This window comes from Hibiscus syriacus, unplaced genomic scaffold (genome assembly GCF_006381635.1).
Source record: "Hibiscus syriacus cultivar Baekdansim isolate YM2019G1 unplaced genomic scaffold, ASM638163v2 tig00109972_pilon, whole genome shotgun sequence".
Lineage (NCBI taxonomy): Eukaryota > Viridiplantae > Streptophyta > Magnoliopsida > Malvales > Malvaceae > Hibiscus > Hibiscus syriacus.
Genome location: NW_024062543.1, coordinates 841290 through 866413, shown reverse-complemented (window position 1 = coordinate 866413; position 25124 = coordinate 841290). Strand labels below are relative to the sequence as shown.

The window sequence follows — 25124 nt, the reverse complement described above, 5'->3', positions numbered from 1 at the left end:
TTTTTATGAAGCTCTGCGACACGCTCATTAACTCTTCAGATCGTCTCTGGGTCTGTCTTCTTCGTGAAAGATACAGGATTCAAGCCATGGTGTCGGACTCTCTCCAGAAATCTAACTGTTCTCCTTTTTGGAGATCCATTTCGAAAGTCTGGCCGTTGTACAAATCGCAACTTGCTTGGTCTATTGGGAATGGTTCTCTAATCAGTTTCTGGCACGACATTTGGATCCCGGAACTAGGGCCTGTTAACGCGTGGAAAAAATCTCCTCTTATCCTGGCTGACCATGCTTGCGTTAAAGACTTTTCCCTTAACGATGGTTCATGGAATTGGGTTGCCATCTACAACATCCTTCATCCCCAGGCTGCGCAATTCATTTATAGTATTATTCCCCCAAATGACGCTACTGGCAATGACAGATGTTTTTAGAACCACGGAGTAAGCAAACGTGTCACTGTCAAAAGTGATTATCTACGCTTTTCTAATCATAATATGTAGCATAAAGACATTGTTTGGAAAAATATTTGGCACCTCTCGGTCTCTGAAAGGATCCGCTGCTTCCTTTGGCTTTCGATCTGCGACAGAATCCTTTCGAATGCTAACCGCTGCAAACGGCGCATCTCTCATGACCGAATCTGTATTTGTGGCGCCATGGAGGAGACTACCATTCACATCCTCAGAGATTGCCCGATGGTAAAACCTCTCTGGCTTAACCATACCAAAGATCTTGGTATTCCCTAGTTTTTCAATGTGCAGGTGGACGATTGGATTAGGAATCTGAAAATCACAGGCTGTCACCCACCGCTGGATACTCCGTGGAATATTCTATTTGCCTATGCCCTTTGGCACACGTGGAAAAGCCGCAACAACCTGATTTTCAATGGAATTAGAGACCATGCAAATTCCATCCTCCACCAGAGATTGCACCTTGCCAAGCATTCCACGTATCATTAACCGACCTCAAATCCTAATAGTACCATAAGGGACGCTGAAATACAATGGTGGCCTGCCCCCAGGGATTGGACTACCATCAACATTGATAGTGCGGTTAGTTCGAGTGGCTCAGCAATGACAAGCGGGGTTTTTCGAGACCACCTTGGCAATTTCCTCGCTGGTTTTAATAAGCACATTGGCGCGGCCTGGATCCTCTCAGCAAAACTTTGGGGTGTCTATGAAGGACTCAAGATCGCTTGGTCTTACGGGTTTGAAATGGTCCAAAACCAAGTCGATAGCTCAGATGCTTACCACCTTCTAAAAGAAGTATCCCCCGAAAACCCCCTATTCTTTAATCAACGAGATTGCCGCTTTCATTAACCAAGCTTGGTTTATTGACTTCAAGCTCATCAAAAGAGAAGCCAACATGGTAGCGGACTCCTTAGCAAAACTGGAAAATAACACTGCGGGGCAGTTAAACCTGCTCGAGTCTCCCCCTCGTCAAATTGAAGAGCTCCTTAGGTGCGACATTAGCGGCCCTCCTTATGCCCGGCGGGAACATGCCTAGTTCTTCTACTTAGGCTCTCACCATTCAAAAAAAAAAAAAATGCACTTTGAGCTTCGAGTGCCGACTTCTTTTCCTGCAGAAGCTTCTCTTTCCGGGAGATTTACCGTTGAAGAGATAGCTAAATCGGTGTAGCCAAAGTTGCTGAATCAGCGGAGTTGGTTAAAACTTCAGTTGAAGAAATCTCTGATTCTAGAGAAGTAAACCACTGTGGATTTTGAGGATGAACTTTATCACTTCACCTCACTGTAAAGTAATTACAATATATATACATACATAAAGCAAAGAAAACCATTGGAGACGTGCCAATGTCAATTGAAAATACAGCATTCAAAACAACTTAGAGAAATTTGACAGTAAAATACGGGAAAAACAACATGAAAATGATTTGGATACATAGATTATCATACCTACTAGATAGTATGAGTCAAAAGAGAACATGGAGAAGAAGGAGCAACAAAACATGGAGAAGGACCAAAATAGTAGGTGGCTCAGAAAAATAGAGGTGTTCACTTCTTGAAGTTAATCAAATTAACTGATCGAATCGAATTAGTTTGGTTAAAACTTAAAACGGTCGATCAGTAAATTAGTTCAGTCGGGAAACAATTAATGTTTTAATATTCGATTAACGGTTAATTTAATTCGAAATCAATTAATCAACCATAAATACTAAATATTTAATATATTATATATATTAAATACATATTTTAAGCTCAAATTATTTTTAAACATATTAGACTTCTAAATTACCAAGACCTAATTAAATTTTAACATAAATAAAATGTAATTTTTATTAAATTCAAATTAATCTAAATAATTTTTTTTATCAATTCGGTCACTGATAAATTAACCAAATTGTATTTAGTTCGATTAATATTTTTTTAAGAAAATATTTGATTCGAATAACAATTAAAAATTTAGATTAATTCGATTACAAGAGATTTGATCAATACAGAAAATGAATTTATTTCTAGCAATACAGGCCCTCATCAATTGGCCTTTCGGGTTAGACCCATCGACGTAGAAAGTTATTTCCTTTGGGTTCAAAACTATTATTCTTAATTCTCGGTCAAGATTGAACATCGAAGAACCAGAAGAGAGAACCTCCCTTGAACCCTGGAACACATGGAGAAGAAGCTGGAGCAACAAAGCGGCCATAGAAGTGAAAGAAAAGCTGCTCCTGTGAAGATAATCGGGAGCAGTTCAATCAACGGGGACGATGCTTCGAGCTTAGTTGGGAGCATAGTTGAAAAGGGAATTGTTTCAAACGATGATATTAGTAAACCCATTCAACCGCCTCGCCTCTCAGTGCTTCCTTTCCCTGTTGCACGCCACCGCTCTCATGGTCCTGTAAGCCACCGCCAAATTCCCTCTTTTCTTATTTTATTTACTGATTCGCTATTCTTTTAAGTTGCTTGAATTCAACAAATTTGGGACATTTATAGTTATATGCGAACACCTTTGTGCTATGCATTTTTTTGTGTTGTTTCTTTTAGGATATGTAGACCGCCATTACATATAACTCGAAAGGGGAGCTCTGTAAGACTGTAACTAGTTAGGGAAGTTCAGTTGTTTCTGTAATTCATTGTTATTGATTACTACAATTTACCCTGTAAGGTTGTTGCTTGAAGGAGAAAGACAAATCCATAAGTTTATAGCCTTGAAAATATGGGTTTGGAATGGTGCAATCAAGTGATACTAGTATAAAACATGTTCCTTTCCGGTTGTCTTCCTTCCTCTTATAATTGTTGATTGAAGTAATTAACTGGGCTTTTTTTGTTCAAAGCGGAAGTTGCTTGAACTGATAGTTGGATTTGTTTTAACAGCATTGGACACCAAGAAGCAATAAGAGGGATATTGTTGAAGAAGATGAAGAAGATGAAAGTGAATTTGCTAACTTTGATCCCATTTCAGTTTTCGCTAAACCAGTGCAGAGGAAAGAGAAAAAGAATTTGGACCTTAGTCGTTGGAAAGAGGCAATGCAGAGTGATAATGTTTCCATGAGAAAGGGAAGGGAAGCAAACAAATCAGGTGTTGGGAAAACTGAAAGACTAAAGATGAATGGAGAAGCCTTGGGTGCAAATGCAGATATAGCCTCCATGGATGTAGATATAGAATCACATTTAATTGCCCATGGGCATTCGGCTAAAACCAACAAAGCCATGAGGAATGATGAATTGAGTGCTAGTTCAGTCACTGAAATGGACTTAGATGACTTACTCCTATCACACCAGCAAGAGTATGTTAAAGATGCCAACTCTGAAAACATAAGTAGTGAATCAGGATCAATGGCTATTGATGATCATGTCATGGCAGAAAGAATGTTCCATAATGATAGTGCCCAAGCACAATTCGGGAGAATGGAGAAGATAGATACCATGGTGCCGAAACAACTCAACAACTTAGGAAATGAACATGGGTCCATGTCTCTTGAGAGCGAAATTGATGCTGAGAATCAAGCCCGATTAGAAAACATGTCACCTGAAGAAATTAAACAAGCACAGGATGAGCTTATGCAGAAGATGGATCCTGCTTTACTGAACTTACTGAAAAAGCGAGGGCAACAGAAATTAAAGAAGCAAAAAGACTCAACCTCAAATCTGGCTGCCGATCGTGAAAAGAGAATTAGACATGAAAATCAGTCCAACAATGCTATAAATACTCAAAATATAGAGAGCAATAATCCCACAGTCTCAAAAAGCTCAAACATTACAAAGAGTGGCCTTGACAGTGACATGGAGCAAGATGTAAACCCTGTGAGTGGCAGCTTGTGGAATGCTTGGAGCCAGAGAGTTGAGGCTGTTAGGGAATTAAGATTTTCCTTGGATGGGACTGTTGTTAAAAATGATTTTGGCCAGATACCAGAGATAAGTAAGGCGAAATTACAGTATCTTTCATGTCCATTTATTTATTTGCTTTTATACATACCTGCACACGTTTTCACTTAATATTATGCATCTATGGGTAAGCAGTAGACTTTAGATATTGTCACTTTCTTCACAAGCTCTCTAAAAATTTATTTGTTCATCAAAAGTCTGTATTCTTCGTCTAGCTAGATAATAGATTTGTTGTAGGGTGCTAATCATACAAGGAACAGAAGATGACTGAAATTAATATCTTTTTTTATTTTTCCTTTCGTTGTTGTATTATAGGTGGTGAAAATGTTTCAGAACGTGACTTCTTACGGACAGAGGGAGATCCTGGCGCAGCAGGTTATACAATTAAAGAAGCGGTAGCACTCACAAGAAGCACGGTAGGTTTTTATTTTATTTATTGGTTTATTGGATGACATTTATATCTTCAAGGCCAATATAATTATGTGTTGATGACTTGCAGTTAGATTGTGTATTTAAATATTGTTACAGTATATCTTCGATATAAGTGTGTTGATCTCCTGTTATTCGCTGATATTGTTGAATTTAGATTCCAGGACAACGGGCCCTTGCATTACATCTCCTTGCATCCGTGCTTGATAAGGCATTACATAATATTTCTCTCAATCCTGTTGGCTCTACTCTGACCGATAATAACATTGTTGATGGTGCTGTTGATTGGGAAGCTGTTTGGGCTTTTGCACTGGGCCCAGAACCTGAGCTAATCTTATCGTTAAGGTTAAATGAACTTTTTTTTCTTTCCAAAATACCAATAACGTCAAGTTACACTGTTCTTTTTTCTGTTAAAGTTTTAGATGTTGATTCATAAAATGAGTTTGTATTCTGTATTCTTTAGCCTTAATTGAATATTTTGATATATGTAGGATGTCTCTTGATGATAATCACAATTCTGTTGTTTTAGCAAGCGCCAAAGTTATTCAGTGCATATTGAGCTGTGATATAATTCAGAATTACTTTGATCTTTTGAAGGTAGATTTTTAATTTTTTATGTCTTGCTACTCTTGTATGTCTATATGGAATGCGAAGTTTAATAACTGTTATGTATTGCAGAAAACAGCAATTGACATGAAGGATACTTATACTGCCCCTATATTTCGAAGTAAACCAGAGATTGATGTTGGTTTTCTTCATGGTGGATTTTGGAAATATAGTGCAAAACCTTCAAATATTCTTCTTCATGGTGATGATATTGTGGAAGATGAAACTGGAGGGAAGTATACAATTCAGGATGATATTGTTGTTGCTGCACAAGATTTTGCTGCCGGTTTGGTTAGGATGGGAATCCTTCCAAGGATTCGATATCTTTTGGAGGTGACATTTTTTGTTCGATAAATCCATTTCAATATCTGTTTTGTTAAGTCCTTGATATACCTGCCATAAGGTTTCTGCTTAAATTTATTCAAACTTAGTATTTTTTTTATAAGATTTGAAGGCCTCATTAAAAACCTCCTTCTTGATTAATGGAGCTTGAATAGAAGCTCCTTAATCAGCGGAAGGAGGAAAAGAGAGCCTTATAATTTCATTATAGAAAATAATAATTACAACCTTGGAAAATCTATTCCAAATAACCCTTACTACAATGAACAAACCCCATCTGGACAGGAACCAGAAAGCCAAACTGAAAATGCCAACAACATCAAAATCATCCTATACGCCTTTGCTAAAGCATCAACATCCATATTAGCTGTCCTTGCAACCCATCTAACAACCCCCCCCCCCCAAATTCTAAGACTGTCAACTATATCTCTAACAATGAAACCATATACAACTGGACATGAATCAACATTGTTGGTCCAGTCTACTGCAACTCTGCTATCAGTCTCAACAATTAGCCTATCTTTAAACCTCCCTTGAAAAGAGGCAAAGAAAGAAATACCCCTTTGAATAGCTTTAAGTTCCTTCAATGTCGGAGGTCCCGCACCAACCAGTTCCTGAAAAGAACCTAGGATTGCACCAGAATGATCCCTCAAAAGACCTCCAAGTCCTGATTTCTTCCAATCACTAGTAGTGGCTACATCGACATTCAATTTGATGAAATCCGTAGGGGGAGGTAACCAAGGGATTATAGTAGACTTCAAGAATTTGTTGGGCGAATAAGAATCCCCAATAGAAGGATCAGAAATCAAAGAATCCTTAGGAATAGAAACATCCTTATGCTTTGCTAGGAACCAAGAAGCAAGCCTAACTCTTGTTAAGAAGAATAATTCAGCCTGATCAAGCTTCCCCCTTCAAAAACAATGAAATTTATGATTTTCCAAATTGTCCAAATAACCGCCCCAGGAATGAAAGTCCATATCGCCGAATTAGATTTCAACTCATCCCAAGCTAAGAGGAAAATTTTTGCATCTGCAGGAAAAACTGAACTAAACCTCCAGAATTTTAGAAATTTGTTCCACAAAGACCACACAATCGAACAAGTAAAGAATAAGTGCGAGGAAGTTTCTTCAACCATTCTACAAAGAGGGCATAAATCATCTTCAATACCTTGAACACCTCTTTTAACCAATTTAGATTTAACAGCTAATTTATGGAGCACAATTTGCCACACTAATGTTTCAACTCTAGGGGGAACCAAACCTCTCCAAACAATATTATTCTAGAAATGAACATCTTCTGAACCTGATGCACAACTTTTGACACATGAACCGACTATAAAAACACCATCCTCACTGCCTTTCCAAATCAACCCATCAGTGCAATCTTTAGACAGAGAAATAGAAGAAATGATGCTCACCAAATTACACCATTGTTCAAGCTCCCAATCATTTAAATTTCTTCTTACTTGAACATCCCAAATCCAGCCCGATGAAAGAAATTCCCCAAACTCACAAAGTTTACCATATTTATTAGTTGAAAGCGAAAACAGTCTAGGAAACAAAATCCGGAGCGGATAATCATTAGCCTAACTGTCTTGCCAAAATCGCACATGCTTACCATTTCCAACATGAAAACTGCACAAACTGCGAAACTTGGAACCAAAGGAGTCTTGTTTGTGATGGTTGTTAACCACTGTTCTCCATAACTAGGAAGATTGATGCGAAACCTTGCTATCAAAAAGAAGCCTTGATGAGTCAATGTTGTATTTACTACAAATAAATTTCCTCCAAACAGAACTTCTCTCATTTGCAAACCTCCAAGACCACTTCCCTAGCAGTGCTCTGTTCATACAAATCAGATTCCGAACTCCCAAGCCTCCCTCATTCTTTGATCTGCTGACATCATCCCATTTAACCCAGTGTATCTTCTTTATACCATTGCCCCCAACCCATAAAAAGTTAGACATAATTGAATTGAGAGACTTAAGAATAGAAGCTGAAATCTTGAACATGGACAAAAAATACGTAGGTAATGCGGATAGAACCGATTTGATCAATACCAATCTCCCTGCTAATGAAAGAGTAGTAGCCTTCCAACCTGCACACCCTATGAGACTCTGTCAAACTAATAACTGAGGAATTCTTAGTAGCACCTAGTGGGAGGCCTAGATAGTTAGAGGGGAAGTTACCAACTGCTCACCCTATGAGACTCTGTCAAACTAATAAGTTGTATGGTGATCTCTATATTTTAGTTATTCTGATTCCTAACGGGATAGCAGCCATAATGTGTCTCGCGGAAGCTTAATTCTTAGCTTGTTTAATGAATCTGCTAAGTATTTTTTTTGTTCATGGTTCCAGATAGAACCAACAGCACCTTTGGAAGAATGCATGGTTTCTGTCCTAGTTGCAATAGCAAGGCATTCCCCAATGGGTGCGAACGCAATAATGAAGTGCCAAAGACTACTTCAAACTGTTGTTCACCGATTCACCGGAAATAGCAGCATGGAGGTTTATCCGTCTAAGATCAAATCTGTTTGCCTTTTGAAGGTAAACTTATATTAAACTGTTTTTGGAATATTGACGTCCATGAGGGCTGAGGCTGCCTGACCCTTTTTTGTGTTGGCAAAAATAATGAAAATTGTGCTACGTTCTATGCATATATTGAATGGTTTATTTTCCTACCATTTAGAATAATGAATTTATGTTGCTGTAATTTTTTGTTAAAAAGGTGCTAGCACAATCTGACCGGAAGAACTGTGCAGAGTTCATAGAGAATGGGATTTTCCAGGCTATGACATGCCAATTGTACTCTCTGGAACAATGGTTGAAATTAGGAAGAGAAAATTGTAAACTTTTATCCGCGTTAATGGTTGAACAACTACGTTTTTGGAAGGTCTGCATTCAGTATGGATATTGTATATCATACTTCTCCACCATTTTTCCTGCCTTGTCCTTGTGGTTGAATCCCCCTGTAATTGAAAAACTGGTTGAGAACAATGTTTTAAGTGAATTTGCTTCGATCTCTGAGGAGGCGTACCTTGTTCTAGAATCCTTGGCCAGAACACTTCCAAATTCTTATTCACACAAGATTCTAAGTGATAGCATACCTGAGGGAGCCGATGATATTGTGGAAACCTGGTCTTGGATCCATGTTGGACCAATGGTTGATTTAGCTGTTAAATGGATATCATTTAAGCCTGTATTGATTGGTTCTCAGGATGGAATATTGGGGAACTCTGTTCTCCATGATAAATCTTCCTCTCCCTTATTATGGGTGTACTCAGGTGTCATGCACATGCTTTCCAGAGTGCTTGAAAAAGTGATCCCTGAGGATGCCGTGGACCTTCAAGAAGGTAGTGGCCACGTGCCATGGTTGCCAGATTTTGTTCCTAAGGTTGGACTTGAAATCATTAGAAATGGTTTTTTGAGCTTTACACGTGTGAACAGTGCAGAATATGGAACTAACCTGGCTGCAGGTAGTTCTTTTATTGAGCAACTCTGTTCTTTAAGGAAGCAAAGTGAATCCGAAACATCATTTGCTTCTTTATGTTGCCTTCATGGTTTCTTCCAGGTTTGTATATACATTAACAATTTGATCCAGTTAACAAAGACTATGGTCCGTAATCCTTCTCAAGAATGCAGTTTATCACATGAAGAGAACATACTTGCAAAGGGGTTACTGGTGGAATCTTTGTTTGAATTGAGATGTGTGTTTGATATTTTCTCTAAGTTAGTAGCATCAGAGTGGCACTTTGTGCAGTCAATCGAGATTTTTGGTAGAGCAGGCCCTGCTCCTGGTGTGGGGCTTGGATGGGGTGCCTCCGGTGGAGGATTTTGGTCGAAAAATGTTTTATTGGCACAAACAGATGCATGGCTGCTCAGTCAGTTGCTTGAAATCTTCCAGATTATCTTTACAGAAGTTTTATCCTTGGATGAAGAGAGGACCTTTACCAGGGAAATAATCCTTTCTTCTTTAGGATTATGTTTAATTGCTGGACCAAGAGACAGGGTCGTCGTGGAGAAAGCGTTGGACGTTATGCTTCAAGTACCTGTGCTAAAGTACCTTAATCTTTGCATTCAGCGTTTTATCCAGGATAAGGGGAGTATAAAATCATATGGGTGGGAATATAAAGAAGACGACTATATGCTCTTCAGTGAGATATTAGCTTTTCACTTCAGAAAGAGATGGTTGTCTAATAAGAAAAAATTGAAAAACTCGAGTGCTGATAGAACATCGAGGGGTAGTGTTCTTCTGGAAACAATACCAGAGGACCTGGACACTTCAAAGATGAGTCAAGATCATAACTGCACTTCAATGATGGCAGAATGGGCCAACCAGAGACTACCGCTTCCCATGCACTGGTTTCTTAGTCCAATATCAACTTTATGTGCTAGCAAACGTGCTGGACTCGGAAGGGCCTCTGATATACAAAATATTATGCAGGACCCTGGTCATATAGTTGAAGTTTCTAGAGCTGGAATGTTCTTCCTTCTTGGTTTGGAAGCCTGGTCCACTTTCTTGCCTGCAGATGTTGTCTCACCCATCCGGAGTGTTCCGGTAATCTGGAAACTGCATTCATTATCCATCATATTACTCGTTGGAATGGCCATTCTGGAAGATGAGAAGACTAGGGACGTTTATGAGTCTTTGCAAGAGCTATATGGACAACATCTTGACGAGAAAAGGTCTAAGGGAAGACGGGAAACTACATCAGATATGTCTACCAGTTTAACACCAAAGACGGGAGAAAAATATACTGTGGAATTTCTGAGGTTTCACTCAGAGATTCATGAAACGTACTCGACATTTATCGATACTCTTGTTGAGCAGTATGCTGCTGTATCTTTTGGTGATTTGACCTATGGTCGGCAAGTTGCAGTATATTTACACCGTTGTGTCGAAGCTCCTGTGCGACTTGCTGCTTGGAATGCATTATCTAATTCCCGTGTTCTTGAACTTCTTCCGCCATTGCAGAAATGCCTGGGAGAGGCTGAAGGATACCTTGAACCTGTTGAGGTACTCCCTGCTATCTGTTATTTTTCTGTTCTATTAGAGTGCGTAGCAATTTGCGGTGTAGGGTCATTGTAATTTTGAATGCGTTTCACATGAATTTCTGGAATTTTTATCATAATGAACCCACAAATTTCCCTCAATGTGTTAGAACATTGTAAATTATTAGTTTGCTTCAAAATCATACGGTGGAGAGATAGAAATAATGAACTGTCATAAAGTAGATTCTCCGACTCCTATAGAGAGAAATACACGTGTGTACGAACATATGTAAATGTATATCTTCTCTGCAACTTCTTAAATAGAATAGAGCTGTATACTCCTGTTTCGATCTGATGTAGCATCTTAACAGAGGAGGTTACTTGCAAGTTACTATCATGAGAATGTCTGAAATTTTGGTTGTTTACAGGAGAATGAAGCGATTTTGGAGGCTTATTTGAAGTCATGGGTATCTGGTGCCCTTGACAAAGCTACAACTCGAGGATCAGTTGCATTCACATTAGCTCTGCATCACCTTTCATCTTTTGTTTTTATCTCTAACAAAATTGACAAGCCGTTGCTACGGAATAAGCTTGTGAAGTCCCTACTGCGAGACTATGCCAGGAAGAAGAACCACGAGGTATGCGACATTTCTAAAATGCTGTCAAAACATTTCATGGGTTCAACAGGTCATTCGAAATATGTTCAATAACCGATACTGCTAATTATTTCTAACTATTCTGCAAGACGAGCTTTATGTATGGTGGCATTCATGCTATAACTCACTAAAAAGGATCTAAAATCATAGTAAAAATAGTATTGTAAAGACATCCAGAATCAGTCAGTATAGAATGTAGACTACATATTCCAGATTATTGACTCGAAGCATTATTTTAGTGATCAAGAAGAATATTGTCATCGTTTCATTGTCGAATCTATATGTGTGTATTGAATTACATTATCACCGTGTTCATCTCTTGGAATATGATTACAGGGAATGATGCTGCAGTTCATTTTATATATGAAGCCATCGAGCGGTCCGATGCAGAGAAGCGATGTAGAGGAGAGGTTGGAAAGGCTGAGGGAAGCTTGCGAGGGAAATCCCTCTCTTCTTACAGAAGTTGAGAAACTCAAGTCTTGTGTGAAAGAATAGTTTGTCTTGTAACTTACAGCATTTTTCCTCCTACAAACCTACTGCATTTGTATACAATATCAGAAATGCTATGTTTGGTGGGTGGGAGTGCTATTTTTATTTTATGTTTCAGTGAATATATATCATTTATTTTTAAGAGTTATTATTATTTACTTATTTTTCCAATTTCATGAACAAAATTTATTATAATTTCTCTTTATATTATAATAAATTATTTTAGGGTAAATTATGCATTTAGTACCTAAATTATCAGTTTTGGTCCGTTTTAGTTTCTAAACTTTCAATTTTTTAAAAATCTTACCTAAAGTTTATATTTTGTTTCTTTTTAGTGTCTCTGTTTAAAATTTAACGTTAAGTTTTGAAAGAAAAATTGAAAGTTTAGGTACTAAAACGGATAAAAATTGATAGTTTAGGTATCAAACGCGTTGAGTGAGGTATTAAAATGAAATAAAAACTAAACATTAGGTATGGTTTTAAAAAAATTGAAAGTTTAGGCACTAAATGTACAATAAGGGATATGATCTCTGAGATATCTGTTTAAATATATGGTATAAATTATGTGTTATTTAAAATAATTTGATGATTACATTTTTTTACTCATAATACGATGGGAGAACCTGCTCTGATTCTAAAAATGAATCTATACATTGTTATATATCATAAACTCAGACCAGGCAGGAGAAAATTTAAGCAAAGGTAGGATAGAAAAACACAATAATCTGCTTCTCTCTTTCAAAGCAGCAAGCAGAGTCCAAGCTAATCGCTTTATATCTTTTTAATTTGATAATTTAATATACAAAGTGGTCTCCGATTATAAGGTATTGTTTATTAAAATCTTTTGACTATTAAAAATTATAAAATAACCCCTTAATTATAGAATGTTGTTTTATTGAGTCTTCTACTATTAAAAGTTACAAAATACTCAATTGACTATTCATTTGTTTCAAAATTGTTATTTCATATTAAAAAATTAGTAGTCGTCTGAGGTGGACATTAACCTATAGACTGAGATACGATAAAATATGATCACATAATTGTTTTAGTTGTATTTTGTGGATCGAATCTCCGTTTACATTATGTCGTGAGTTAATGCTTGAAATATTATACTGACAAGCCAATGCTTGAAATATTATACTGACAAGCCAATGTTTGAAAGCAACAACGGTGCCAGTAGACATCATTCAAATATGATTTTATCATATCTCAATCAGCATGTCAGCGACCACCTCATACGCATGTCGAATTATTTAATGAAAAAGATAGCGTGTGATGATTTTATAACTTTTAATAGTTGAAGGACTCAATAGTCAGAATCATTTTGTAACTTTTAATAGTCATGAAATTCAAAAAAGCAACACCCTATAGTCAGGGACCATCTGTGTACTTTACTCTTTAATCTTTTAGTAAATTATAATATCTTAATCATATGAATTAGTTATTAAAAAATCATCAATGAACATTTTACTCGCTTAAGAAATTTACAATAATTAAATTTTTCCCGTGGGTAATAAAATGGAGGGCAAGATTTGAGGTAGGGATGGGCATGAGACCCGAATCCGACGGTTTTGATCTGACCCGATCGGGTTGAGTTTTTAAAAAAATCGAGTTCGGGTCGGATTCGGGTTTAGGATGAAAAATACTAGACCCGACTCGAAAAAATGTAATTTTACCTTATATATTTAGGAATAATTACAATAATACCCCTGTATATATTATTTTTTTAATTAAATAACTATTTTTATTGAAAGATAATATTTTTATTATTATTTAGGGTCGGGTTGGGTTGAATCAGATTTGGTTTTATCTCAAAATATTGGGTCGGTTTCGAGTCAGGTGGATGATATATATTTTTCGAGTCGGATTTGGATCGGGCGGGTTGGCCCAAACCCGACCCATGGTCATCCCTAATTTGAGGCGTCTACTTCCGTAAAGGAGAAAACCGTAAAAGTCAAAGTCTTCAACTTTCCCTTAATAGCTAATCCGTAATACTTAATATACTTATCTGTAATTATTCAAAAGATAATATACTTATCTACAATTATGTAAATTAATCTACACGTCAGAGTTATCTGAACTTTTTCTATTTCATAAACCAGCTAGATCATCATTTCGTTGGTTCCAACTAAGGGTGTAAAAAGCTGACCCGACCTGTAAAATTGATTGAAATCCGACTAAAATCGACTCGAGTCAAAATTGTTTTTGATCTACGTTGTGGGATCCGAAACCGACTCTAGTCGGAACTGGTATTGACCTGAACCCGAGTTAGACATGAAAATTGTGGATCTGAACCCAACCTGCACCCGACTTGAGAACAACCTGAATCCGAATTGAACCGAAAATATGATACCCGGACCCAACTTGCATCCGACTGATATAAACACGAACCCGAGATTGACCTGGTAAATAACTGGTATTACCCGACTTGTTTTCAACCTGATCTGTTATGAACCTGACCTGTTTTCAGCCTGACCTATAAATGATACAACTTATTATTGACCTGATCTGATATTTACATGACTTAACATTTACCTAACTTATATATTACCATTGATGAAATATACGATTTTAATAAAATTGTGAGATTTTGAGTTTAAAATAAATCATACTAATTAATATGATTAATTTTTAAATTTTATAATAAAATATTAATTATGATAATTAAATTAATAAATATACTTAATATATTAATTATGATTATTAAATATATTTAATACTTATATTTATATACTTTAATACTTGATATTTAATACTTGATATTATATAGTTTAATACTTTACATTATATATTTTAGTACTTATGTACTTATATACTTTATATTTAATACTTATATTTATATACTTTAATACTTATATCCAAACACTTAATTACTTTATATTATATTATATATATATATACTTGTACTTTATAGTTTATATATGAATATAAAGTACCAAATTGAACAAATATGAAATTGGAAATAAAAATTTGAATAAATTAAACAACACACATTGATGAGGAGTGAAACTGAATTAATTATAAAATGTAAAGTTGGTATTAATATAAAAAATGGACTAAATTGCATAGATTTAAAAAGTTGGTGAACATAATTTGAAAAGAAATTTATTATGTGATTTACATTTTATAAGGTTTTAAGTAAATTACAAAAATATAAATAAGTATGGGTAAATTTTAGATACAAATATAATTTGAAGGACTAAATTGAACAAATATGAAATCACAAATTAAAATTAAATTACAATAAACAACATAAAAGGATCAAATCAAAAAAATTGTAAAATCTGAGAAAAAATTATAAAATGGACTGAATTGCATTAATTTCAAAAGTTGGAGAAAAATTAAAACAATTACAATATATATATATATATATATAATATGTATAATGAATGTTATGATAATATGATGCATATATATATAATGTACATTATACATATACATATATACTTATACTTTATACTTTATATATGTATATAAAGTACCAAATTGAACAAACATGAAATTGGAAATAAAAAAATTGAATAAATTAAGCAACACACATTGATGAGGGATGAAATTGAATTAATTATAAAATGTGAAGCTGATATTAATATAAAAAAGTTGACTAAATTGCATACATTTAAAAAGTTGGTGAACATAATTTGAAAAGAAAGTTATTATGTGATTTACATTTTATAGGGTTTTAAGTAAATTACAAAATATAAATAAGTATGGGTTAATTTCATATACAAATATGATTTGAATGACTAAATTGAACAAATATGAAATTACAAATTAAAATTAAAATACAATAAACAACATAAAATGATCAAATCAAAAAATTGTAAAATGTGAGGACAAATTGTAAAATGGACTAAATTGCATTAATTTCAAAAGTTGGGGAAAATTAAAACAATTATAATATATGTATGTATGTATGTATGTTATGATAATATGATGCATGTATATATAATTTACATTATACTTATGCATAGATTAATACATTAACACATCATAAGTATACAATTATATATATTTATATATAAATATAAAAGTATATACATATAAATATATAAATATATATACACTTATATATATATAATGTGTATATATATATATATAAACTATAAAGTATAAGTATATATATAAACTATAAAGTATATATATTTTATACTAAAACTTTATAATATATATATATATATATATATATATATATATATATATATATATATATATATATATATATATATATAAAGTTTTAGTATAAAATATATATACATATATAATAATATAAAGTATAAGTATACTCTCTCTATATATAAAAAGTATAATTATAAAGTATATAAGTATATAATATAAAGTATATAAATATTAAGTATAAGTATGTAAGTATTAAATATAAAGTATATAACTATATATATAAACTATAAAGTATATATATATATATAAAGTTTTAGTATAAATATATATACGTATATAATTAATATAAAATATATAAGTATTTATACATATAAAGTACAAATATAAGTATATATATAAAGTTTTAGTATAAAGTATATATATATATATATATAGATATATATATAATAATATAAAGTATAAGTATATTATATATATAAAAAGTATAATTATAAAGACTAAATTATATAAGTATATAAATATAAAGTATATATACGTATATAATAATATAAAATATATAAGTATATAATATAAAGTATGTAAGCATTAAATATAAGCATTAAATATAAAGTATGTAAGTATATATATATATATATATATATATATATATATATATATATATATATATATATATATATATATATATATATATATATATAGTTTTAGTATAAAGTATATATACATATATAATAATATAAAGTATAAGTATATATATATACACATGTAAATAATAATATAAAGTATATAAGTATATAATATAAATTATATAAGTATTAAATATAAAGTATATATACTTATATAATATATATATATATAATATAAAGTATATAAGTATTAAATATAAATATATAAGTATATTATTTGTAACACTCATCTCTCGTAGACCCTTCCATACACGAAATACAGATGTCACATCACTATTAAAACATTTACTTATTTGAAAACCCGTAAAATTTTGTTTAAATTTTAAAACCACAAAAGTATAATATTCATGAAATCATAAAACTAGAACTATTACTTTAAATATATTACAAAATATTTACTTGAATTCAATTACATGCCAACTAAGTTTTCAATATGAATAAGATTGTCCTATTGTTACTGATGAGTCAACCTTAATTGATGATAGTTGCTGCTACGACTGCACTTCTTACTCGACTAATCTCTGTTTTCACCTACACGTGAAATCAACACACGTTAAATACTTATTTAGTGGAACATAACATTGTAAAGAAACATTTCTATATACATAAGTATATCATGTTTATTTGGTTTCAAACTACTTCATATCATCCATAATAATTATATAAGTCCTTATTATTTAAACCCAATTTCTGTCATACTAGATTCATAAACATTCTTAGTATGTCCAACATACCTTTATTTCTTTACTTTTTTTCCCATTATTCTTTAGTAATTACACATTAATTTCATTAATGGCATCATTTCATGCCTTTACTGTACCATTATACATTTCATTTATATCAAATTGCATTGTTAAACATTTAGTCTTTTACCCAAAGGCATTTAACCTTTCATCTAACCGACATAATTGACACATTTCTGTCAAATACACAGCTAAACCATTAATCTTTTAATCAAAGGTATTTAACCTTTTATCTAACTGACATAATTGACACCTTTCTGTCAAATGCACAACTAGGCTATTAATCTTTTACTCAAATGTATTTAACCTTTCATCTAACTGGCATAATTGACACATTTCTGTCAAATGCACAGCTAGGCCATTAATCTTTTACTCAAAGGTATTTAACCTTTCATCTAACTGGCATAATTGACACATTTCTGTTAAATGCACAACTAGGCCATTAATCTTTTACTCAAAGGGATTTAACATTTCATCTAACTGCATAATTGACACCTTTCTATCAAATGCACAACTAGGCCATTAATCTTTTACTCAAAGGTATTTAACCTTTCATCTAACTGGCATAATTGACACATTTTTTTCAAATGCACAACTAGACCATTAATCATTTACTCAAAGGTATTTAACCTTTCATCTAACTAGCATAATTGACATAATTCTGTCAAATGCACAGCTAGGCTATTAATATTTTACTCAAAGGTATTTAACCTTTCATCTAGCTGGTATAATTGACACCTTTCTATCAAATGCATAGCTAGGACATTAATCTTTTACTCAAAGGTATTTAACCTTTCATCTAACTGGCATAATTTACACCTTTATGTCAAATGCACAACTAGGCCATTAAATCTTTTATTCAAAGGTATTTAACCTTTCATTTACTAGTATAATTGACACATTTCTATCAAATCCATAGCTAGGCCATTAATCTTTTACTCAAAGGTATTTAACATTTCATCTAACTAGCATAATTGACACATTTCTGTCAAATACACAACTAGGCCATTAATATTTTACTCATATAATTATTCATAAATTTAACTCTTTCAATTCATTATAAATTCTATAGTTTGTACATGGAGTACCAATACAATAATTCATAGTCTTGTATAATTTGCTTGTGTTGCACATACCCTACCAATACAGAAATTCATAAACTTATTATGAATTTATTATTTTCTTGCACACAAAGTGTCCATGCTGAAATTCATAAACTTATTATGAATTTATTATTTTCTTGCACAAAAAGTTCCATGTGGTAATCAACATAAATTTATAACTATCATAACACATAAGTACATAATGAATGCACTCACCTGGCTTGCCTTGCTTTTGTATCCAAATCACAAAGCTGATTACTCTGGCACTTGGCCTTTACCTTTTGTTTTGATTGACTCGAGAGCTTAATTTTGATCTATTCAAACATCCATTAAAGACACGTACAATATCAATTGTTAGTGTATTCACTAACATTTATACCTAAACAATACTCTAGAATACTATTATAATATTTTCTATAACGATTTTAGCCTATCTTCACATTTATGGCTTAATAGTATCGATACCCTTAACATGGTATCGATACTACTATACCATGGTACCGATACTCTATTACGATATTGATACCATTTTTGCATTCTGTAAACAATGGTATCGATACCTTTCTCATAGTATCGATACTCCCCTTTTGGTACTGACACTTCTTGCATAAGTATCGATACTTCTCAGCTGATTCTTCCAATTTAAAGCCTATAGTATCGGTACTGTTCTATTAGTATCGATACCTTTACCCAGATTTTCTATTTTTCATCCCGATTCTTACCCAAATTTGGTCAAATTCCCTTATGCTTACACCCAACAATGCTACTAAACTCCTATTTACTTATCTCTACTAACTTCTTTTCATTTAACTTCTTAAAACATCTAACATCTCCCAAGAACATATCAATCTAAGAATCATACCACTTTTTCTAACTTGTTTTTAAACTCATCCAATGCTTCTAATCTCTCATTTACCTCTTTGACAAGTCAAAACTACTATCAAACATCAGTAAACACTCATATCTTGACATATCGTTTCAAAACCCATTTTCTTAAATATCTAATGTTTCCTCCATAACTTGGTTTTAATCCTATTTAACCCTTCCTTAAGCTTACATATCACTTAAGGTTGAAAAAACAACCCATAATCGAAAGGAAAAACTGATTAATTGAAGTTTACCTTCGGAGTTATGGAGAAGTGCACAAAGCCGTGGGAAAGAAGAAGAAAAGGGAGATAACTTTTGGTAACCTATATTCTCCTTTCCCCTCTTTACTTAATACCTTATTAAAATGAATTTTAAATTTATTTTCCCCTTAAAGGACCAAAATGCCCTCATAATCATCCATTGCTACAATTTAGTTTAAACCATTATTTCAAATCATTCTCATCTTTTATCAATTAATTAAATAAATCCTCAAAATTTAAATTCTTCCACTAAAGTCTCTGATTCGATATTTGGGGTATTACAATTCCCCCCTTAAGAAAATTCATCCTCGAATTTAAAGATTTTATGATTTTATCACAACACTTAAACTAGAGTAATCATTTTGTTATGCGGTTCTTGATTTCTCAAGTTTGATCAAATTTCTATTTTCTTTCATTAAATCAGGGCCAACTGGATTTTGATCTTTTAACTCAACTAATTCAATGACAATTAACCTTTTCCCACATATAAAGCTTCGTATACAACAATCTTGATGTTTAGTTTTTCTCTAATAGTACTTAAGATATTTTGCTAAAATTTTCGTGTTGGGGTTTTTCAAACCAAGCCACCCAACATACTCTTTAAATCTTGGTACCTCTTGTTTCCACTTGAATACATAGTCAACAGGCTTAATGCCTCAAAAATAATATCTTCCTAGTTTTTTAATCGTAGGAAATACAAAGTCTCCCACAATAATATGAACATTCCTCGAACCTAACCTAAAAAGTCCTTAATCTCTTCAATTTCTACTTATAAAATTCTTATCAAGAAATTCTCGTCCTTCCTTTATAATTCTCTTATCACATCTAATAAAAATATCGGCTTCATCTTTAATTCAATCCACAGTGTCATTTTCATAAAACACTAATCGCACATCCATAGCTCTCAAAATTGCAAAAGGTTCCTGAGTAAGTACCTCTGCAACAACCTTGGCCTTTCTTGGAAGATAATAAACGATCATTTCATGATCATTTAAAGGTTTTGTCAATCTTTTCTGCATCAGGTTCAACTCTCTTTTATTTCACAATTACTTTAGGTTTTGTAATTAACACAACTATTACAACATTCATCATACAAATAATGGCGTCAAATCTTTTAAGGCAAACTCAACTACTGCCGAATTTAAATCATAGAAACATATTCAATACCTTAATAACCATCAACCTTAAATTCCACCTTTCAATCTAAAAAAATACTCAACAAATTTACCTGAAAAGACATATAAATTCACGAATTTGGGAAATGGTCAAACAATTATACTTTAATTATTTGAGTATTTATCACATTAGCTATAAAAACTCTCTCTCTCTCTCTCTTTTTATATATATATATATTTCTGACATCATTTTCTTCAAAATCATTAACAAGGTCACCTTGAGAAATGATCTTAACTCTTCAATTGGTAATTCCATCATATTCACCGGGAACATTGCCATTGTAATCTTTATTAATTGTTTCCTACCTATCCACTCATACTTGTACCATCACCCATTAGGGTTTACGACTATCATTTTAATTAAGATTGGTTCTAAAGGAATTCCTCTAGCTCTAACCAAATTTGTACTAATGTATGAATGTATAGAACCAGGGTTAACTAATACAAATACAGGCTCATCAAAAAGATGAAAAATACTTGTTATGATCTTCGGGTCATCCTGATCCTCATTAGTCTTAATATTATAAATTCTGGCGACTCCCCGAGTCTCTTGTCGCTGCATGGATTCAGATTGTCCCCTTGATTTTCCCTTCCCCTGCTTCTATTAAAGACTGAAACATATATTTCAAATTGCGCCGAATGGTCCCCAGATTTCTTTGGACAATTTCGAGCAAAGTGACTAGTCTCACCACATTGGAAGCAAGCTCCACTGAGAAGTTTGCATACTCCCTGGTGCACTCTACCACATGTCTAACATACATTTCTTTCTCCTACTGCTCTACTCGAGCTAGCAGCAATCGACTGGAACTGTTCTATTTTCTGTGAAACTGCAGCAGAATTCTCTCTGTCAGTATATCTAGAACTCGAGCCCTTGCCTCTCTTAACATAATGAGGAGTTGAAGGCGTTCCAACCCTTTTCCCCATTTGCAAACTCTGTTTCACTGCTAATGTCTCCTCTTAAGCTCTCTCGATAGCTTTGGTTCGGTTAATAACTTCTTGCAAGCTAGGAAAACTCAAAGCCATCATCATTTCTTTCAACTTTGGCCTCAACCCCTCAATAAACCAATCGTGTCGGGCCTTATCATTGGGAACCACCTCATTAGCAAAATGACTCAACTTATTATACTCAGCCTCGTAATTATGTACTGCTCGATCACCTTGTTTCAAATTAAGGAACTTTAACAACATTGCCCGTCGGAACTGCTCATCCATATGCTTATTCTTGAATTCTTCCAGGAAGAATTACCAGGTCACTTGCTCCGGTGGTGCATACATCGTAGTATTTGACCACCATACTCGAGCTGATCCCTAAGTAAAGATACAGCTCCACACAACCTTTCCGGATCCGAACAGTGAAAACTTTCGAGCATTATTATAACATCATTTAGCCATAAGTCGGCCTCCATAGGACCTTCACCCTCTTCTCCCTGGAACTCTGGAGCTCCCAAGCTCTTTAGTTATTTTGGGATAAACATTCTCGGGGTTGGAGGAGCATAGGGAGGCGGAGGAGGTTGAAAACGGGTCAATATAGCGTTGAGAGCTTGCATAAAAGCTCCATACTCTAGTACCGGCATCCCTTGATGTGCAGGCACACTAGCATTTTCAGATGAGACCGTCTGCCAACAAATTACATCGGGAGGTCCATCTTGGCCTCCTCATCGTCGATCAGGGGTCGGTTTCGTGAGAATCAACCATGTTTGTCTATAAAAGATTAAAAACCATTCGGCCTTCTTCTCCTCAGTACGCTGTCGGATCGTCCCCATTTTGAAATATGTTGTTCTTCTCACCAATGCGCACATCCTCACCGCTCGGATCGTCGATCGGAGGTCACTGTCTCCGGTAAGGCTTAGGCCGAATGGTAAAGACCCCATCTTTTTCGATTGTTTTCTTTTTTTCTTGCTATATATATATATATATATATATATATATATATTTCGAATAATAAAAAAATGGAAATTTTTTTCTTCTACTGTATTTTTTTTATTGATGATCCTCCTCCTTCCTACATTTGTTTCGGTTAGGTTATATAACTCACTTATCCCAAAATCTGACACGACCCGTTTCAAGCCCAATACCCGGATCCGACCCTTGCCTCTCTTAACATAATGAGGAGTTGACGGCGTTCCAACCCTTTTCCCCATCTGCAAACTCTATTCCGCTACTAATGTCTCCTCTTAAGCTCTCTTGATAGCTTTAGTTCGGTTAATAACTTCTTGCAAGTTAGGAAAACTCAAAGCCATCATCATTTCTTTCAACTTTGGCCTCAACCCCTCAATAAACCAATCATGTCAGGCCTTATCATTGGGAACCACCTCAGTAGAAAAATGACTCAACTTATTATACTCAGCTTCGTAATCATGTACTGCTCGATCACCTTGTTTCAAATTAAGGAACTTTAACAACATTGCCCGTCGGAACTGCTCACCCATATGCTTATTCTTGAATTCTTCCAGGAAGAATTGCCAGGTCACTTGCTCCAGTGGTGCATACATCGTAGTATTTGACCACCATACTCGAGCTGATCCGCTAAGAAAAGATACATCTCCACCCAATCTTTCCGGATCCGAACAGTGAAAACTTTTGAGCATTATGATAACATCATTTAGCCATAAGTCGACCTCTATAGGACTTTTAACCTCTTCTCCCTGAAACTCTGGAGCTCCCAAGCTCTTTAGTTCTTTTGGGATAAACATTCTAAGGGTTGGAGGAGCATAAGGAGGTGAAGGAGGTTGAAAACGGGTCAATATAGCGTTGAGAGCTTGCATAAAAGCTCCATACTCTGGTACCGACATCCCTTGATGTGCAGGCACACTAGCATTTTCAGATGAGACCGTTTGTCAACAAATTACATCGAGAGGTCCATCTTAGCCTCCTTATCGCCGATCAGGGGTCGATTTCGTGAGAATCGACCCCGTTTGTCTAAAAAAGATTAAAAACCATTCGACTTTCTTTTCCTTGATCCGCCGTCGGATCGTCCCCATTTTAAAATATGTTGTTCTTCTCACCAAGGCACACCTCCTCACCGCTCGGATCGTCGATCGGAGGTTACTGTCTCCGGTGAGGCTCAGGCCCAATGGTAAGGACCCCATCTTTTTTCGATTGTTTTCTTTTTTTCTTGCTAAAATATATATATATAGATTTCGAATAATAAAAAAATGGAAATGTTTTTCTTCAACTGTATTTTTTTTATTGATGATCCTCCCCCCTTCCTACATTTGTTTCGGTTAGGTTATATAACCCATTTACATTAAAAAAAAACTGCTGCTGATGGTTGATGCATTTGGTGATGAAATGATGTTGTTGTAGGGTATGGAACTGCTTCACGTGGGAGTCTGCTTGAGTGTTTGGTGAGGTAGAGATGGCCACGACAGAGAAGCAACATGGTGTTGGCAGTGGGCCTGGTCGGGTCGGATCTGGGTATTGGGCTTGACTCGGATCGGGTCGGTTTTGGGATAAAATTGGCGATTACAGAGATAAGTCGTAGCTTTAATATAATTGGGTATCTCTGTTTCCTGTTTAATGCTATATCGGCGATCAACTGATAGTGTTAGGCTTCTCCAATTGCAGTGTTTTCTACTTTTCTATACTTCATTTACTTTACAGAAAGAAAATCAGCGACTTTCATATGCTAATGTACATTAGCAAGTAGTCATTTTAGGTTTAATGTCCTTGATCAGTTTTCTAGCTTATAATTCTAACATCATGAAATCTGCAGATTTTATATTTTATCAAAATGGAATGCTTCTTAGTTCCAGGAATAATCTATTCTTCTCATCAACAATTTTCCTTCAAATTTGCAGGAAAGTTCGGAATAAGAATGTTGTACAGTTTATTGGTGCATGTACCAAGCCGCCAAACTTGTTTATTATAACAGGTACCCTACTGATTCTTAAGTTGTCTTTATTAACTTGATGAAAGTGAAATTATGATTATTGATCTTTCTCACTTGGTTATTCTTTTGTAATTGAAAGAAAATGCTAATGTTAGTTTTCTTTCCGTCTTTTCTCTCTGCAGAATTTAGGTCCGGTGGAAGTGTATATGACTACCTTGACAAACACAAGGGTGTTTTCAAGCTTCCTACCTTGTTTAAAGTTGCAATAGATGTTTCTAAAGGAATGGACTACTTGCACCAAAATAATATAATCCATAGGGATTTGAAGGCTGCCAATCTTCTAATGGATGAAAATGAAGTAAGATGATTAAAGTTGCCAAAGTTTATAAATCGAATTGACTTAAGCTTGTCCCTAGTTGCTTCTTTTCTGAAATCTTCCTTGGGAACAATTCATTGTGGTCAAATTCTAAGACGGGCTTTGCATTACAGCTGGTTAACTCA

General features: G+C 34.3%; 1 protein-coding gene across 1 annotated transcript; it reads left to right on the top strand.

Annotated features, from left to right (window-relative positions):
* The first annotated feature begins 2485 nt into the window (after window positions 1–2485).
* Window positions 2486–11943, top strand: LOC120211409 (transcriptional elongation regulator MINIYO-like). Its single transcript, XM_039209950.1, has 10 exons — window positions 2486–2844; window positions 3321–4365; window positions 4647–4747; window positions 4918–5105; window positions 5252–5357; window positions 5439–5699; window positions 8063–8251; window positions 8433–10721; window positions 11125–11334; window positions 11689–11943. The coding sequence occupies exons 1-10, from the start codon at window positions 2620–2622 to the stop codon at window positions 11845–11847; spliced, it is 4773 nt and encodes a 1590-aa protein (XP_039065881.1). The 5' UTR covers window positions 2486–2619; the 3' UTR covers window positions 11848–11943.
* The last annotated feature ends 13181 nt before the right edge of the window (window positions 11944–25124 follow it).

What these genes read in the sequence shown, in the direction of transcription:
- LOC120211409 (XM_039209950.1), top strand. Translation starts at nt 2,620, where the DNA reads ATGGAGAAGAAGCTGGAGCAACAAAGCGGCCATAGAAGTGAAAGAAAA. An exon ending in GAGCTAATCTTATCGTTAAG is followed by an intron (nt 5,106 to 5,251) that starts GTTAAATGAACT and finishes TGATATATGTAG; the next exon opens with GATGTCTCTTGATGATAATC. An exon ending in GGATTCGATATCTTTTGGAG is followed by an intron (nt 5,700 to 8,062) that starts GTGACATTTTTT and finishes TCATGGTTCCAG; the next exon opens with ATAGAACCAACAGCACCTTT.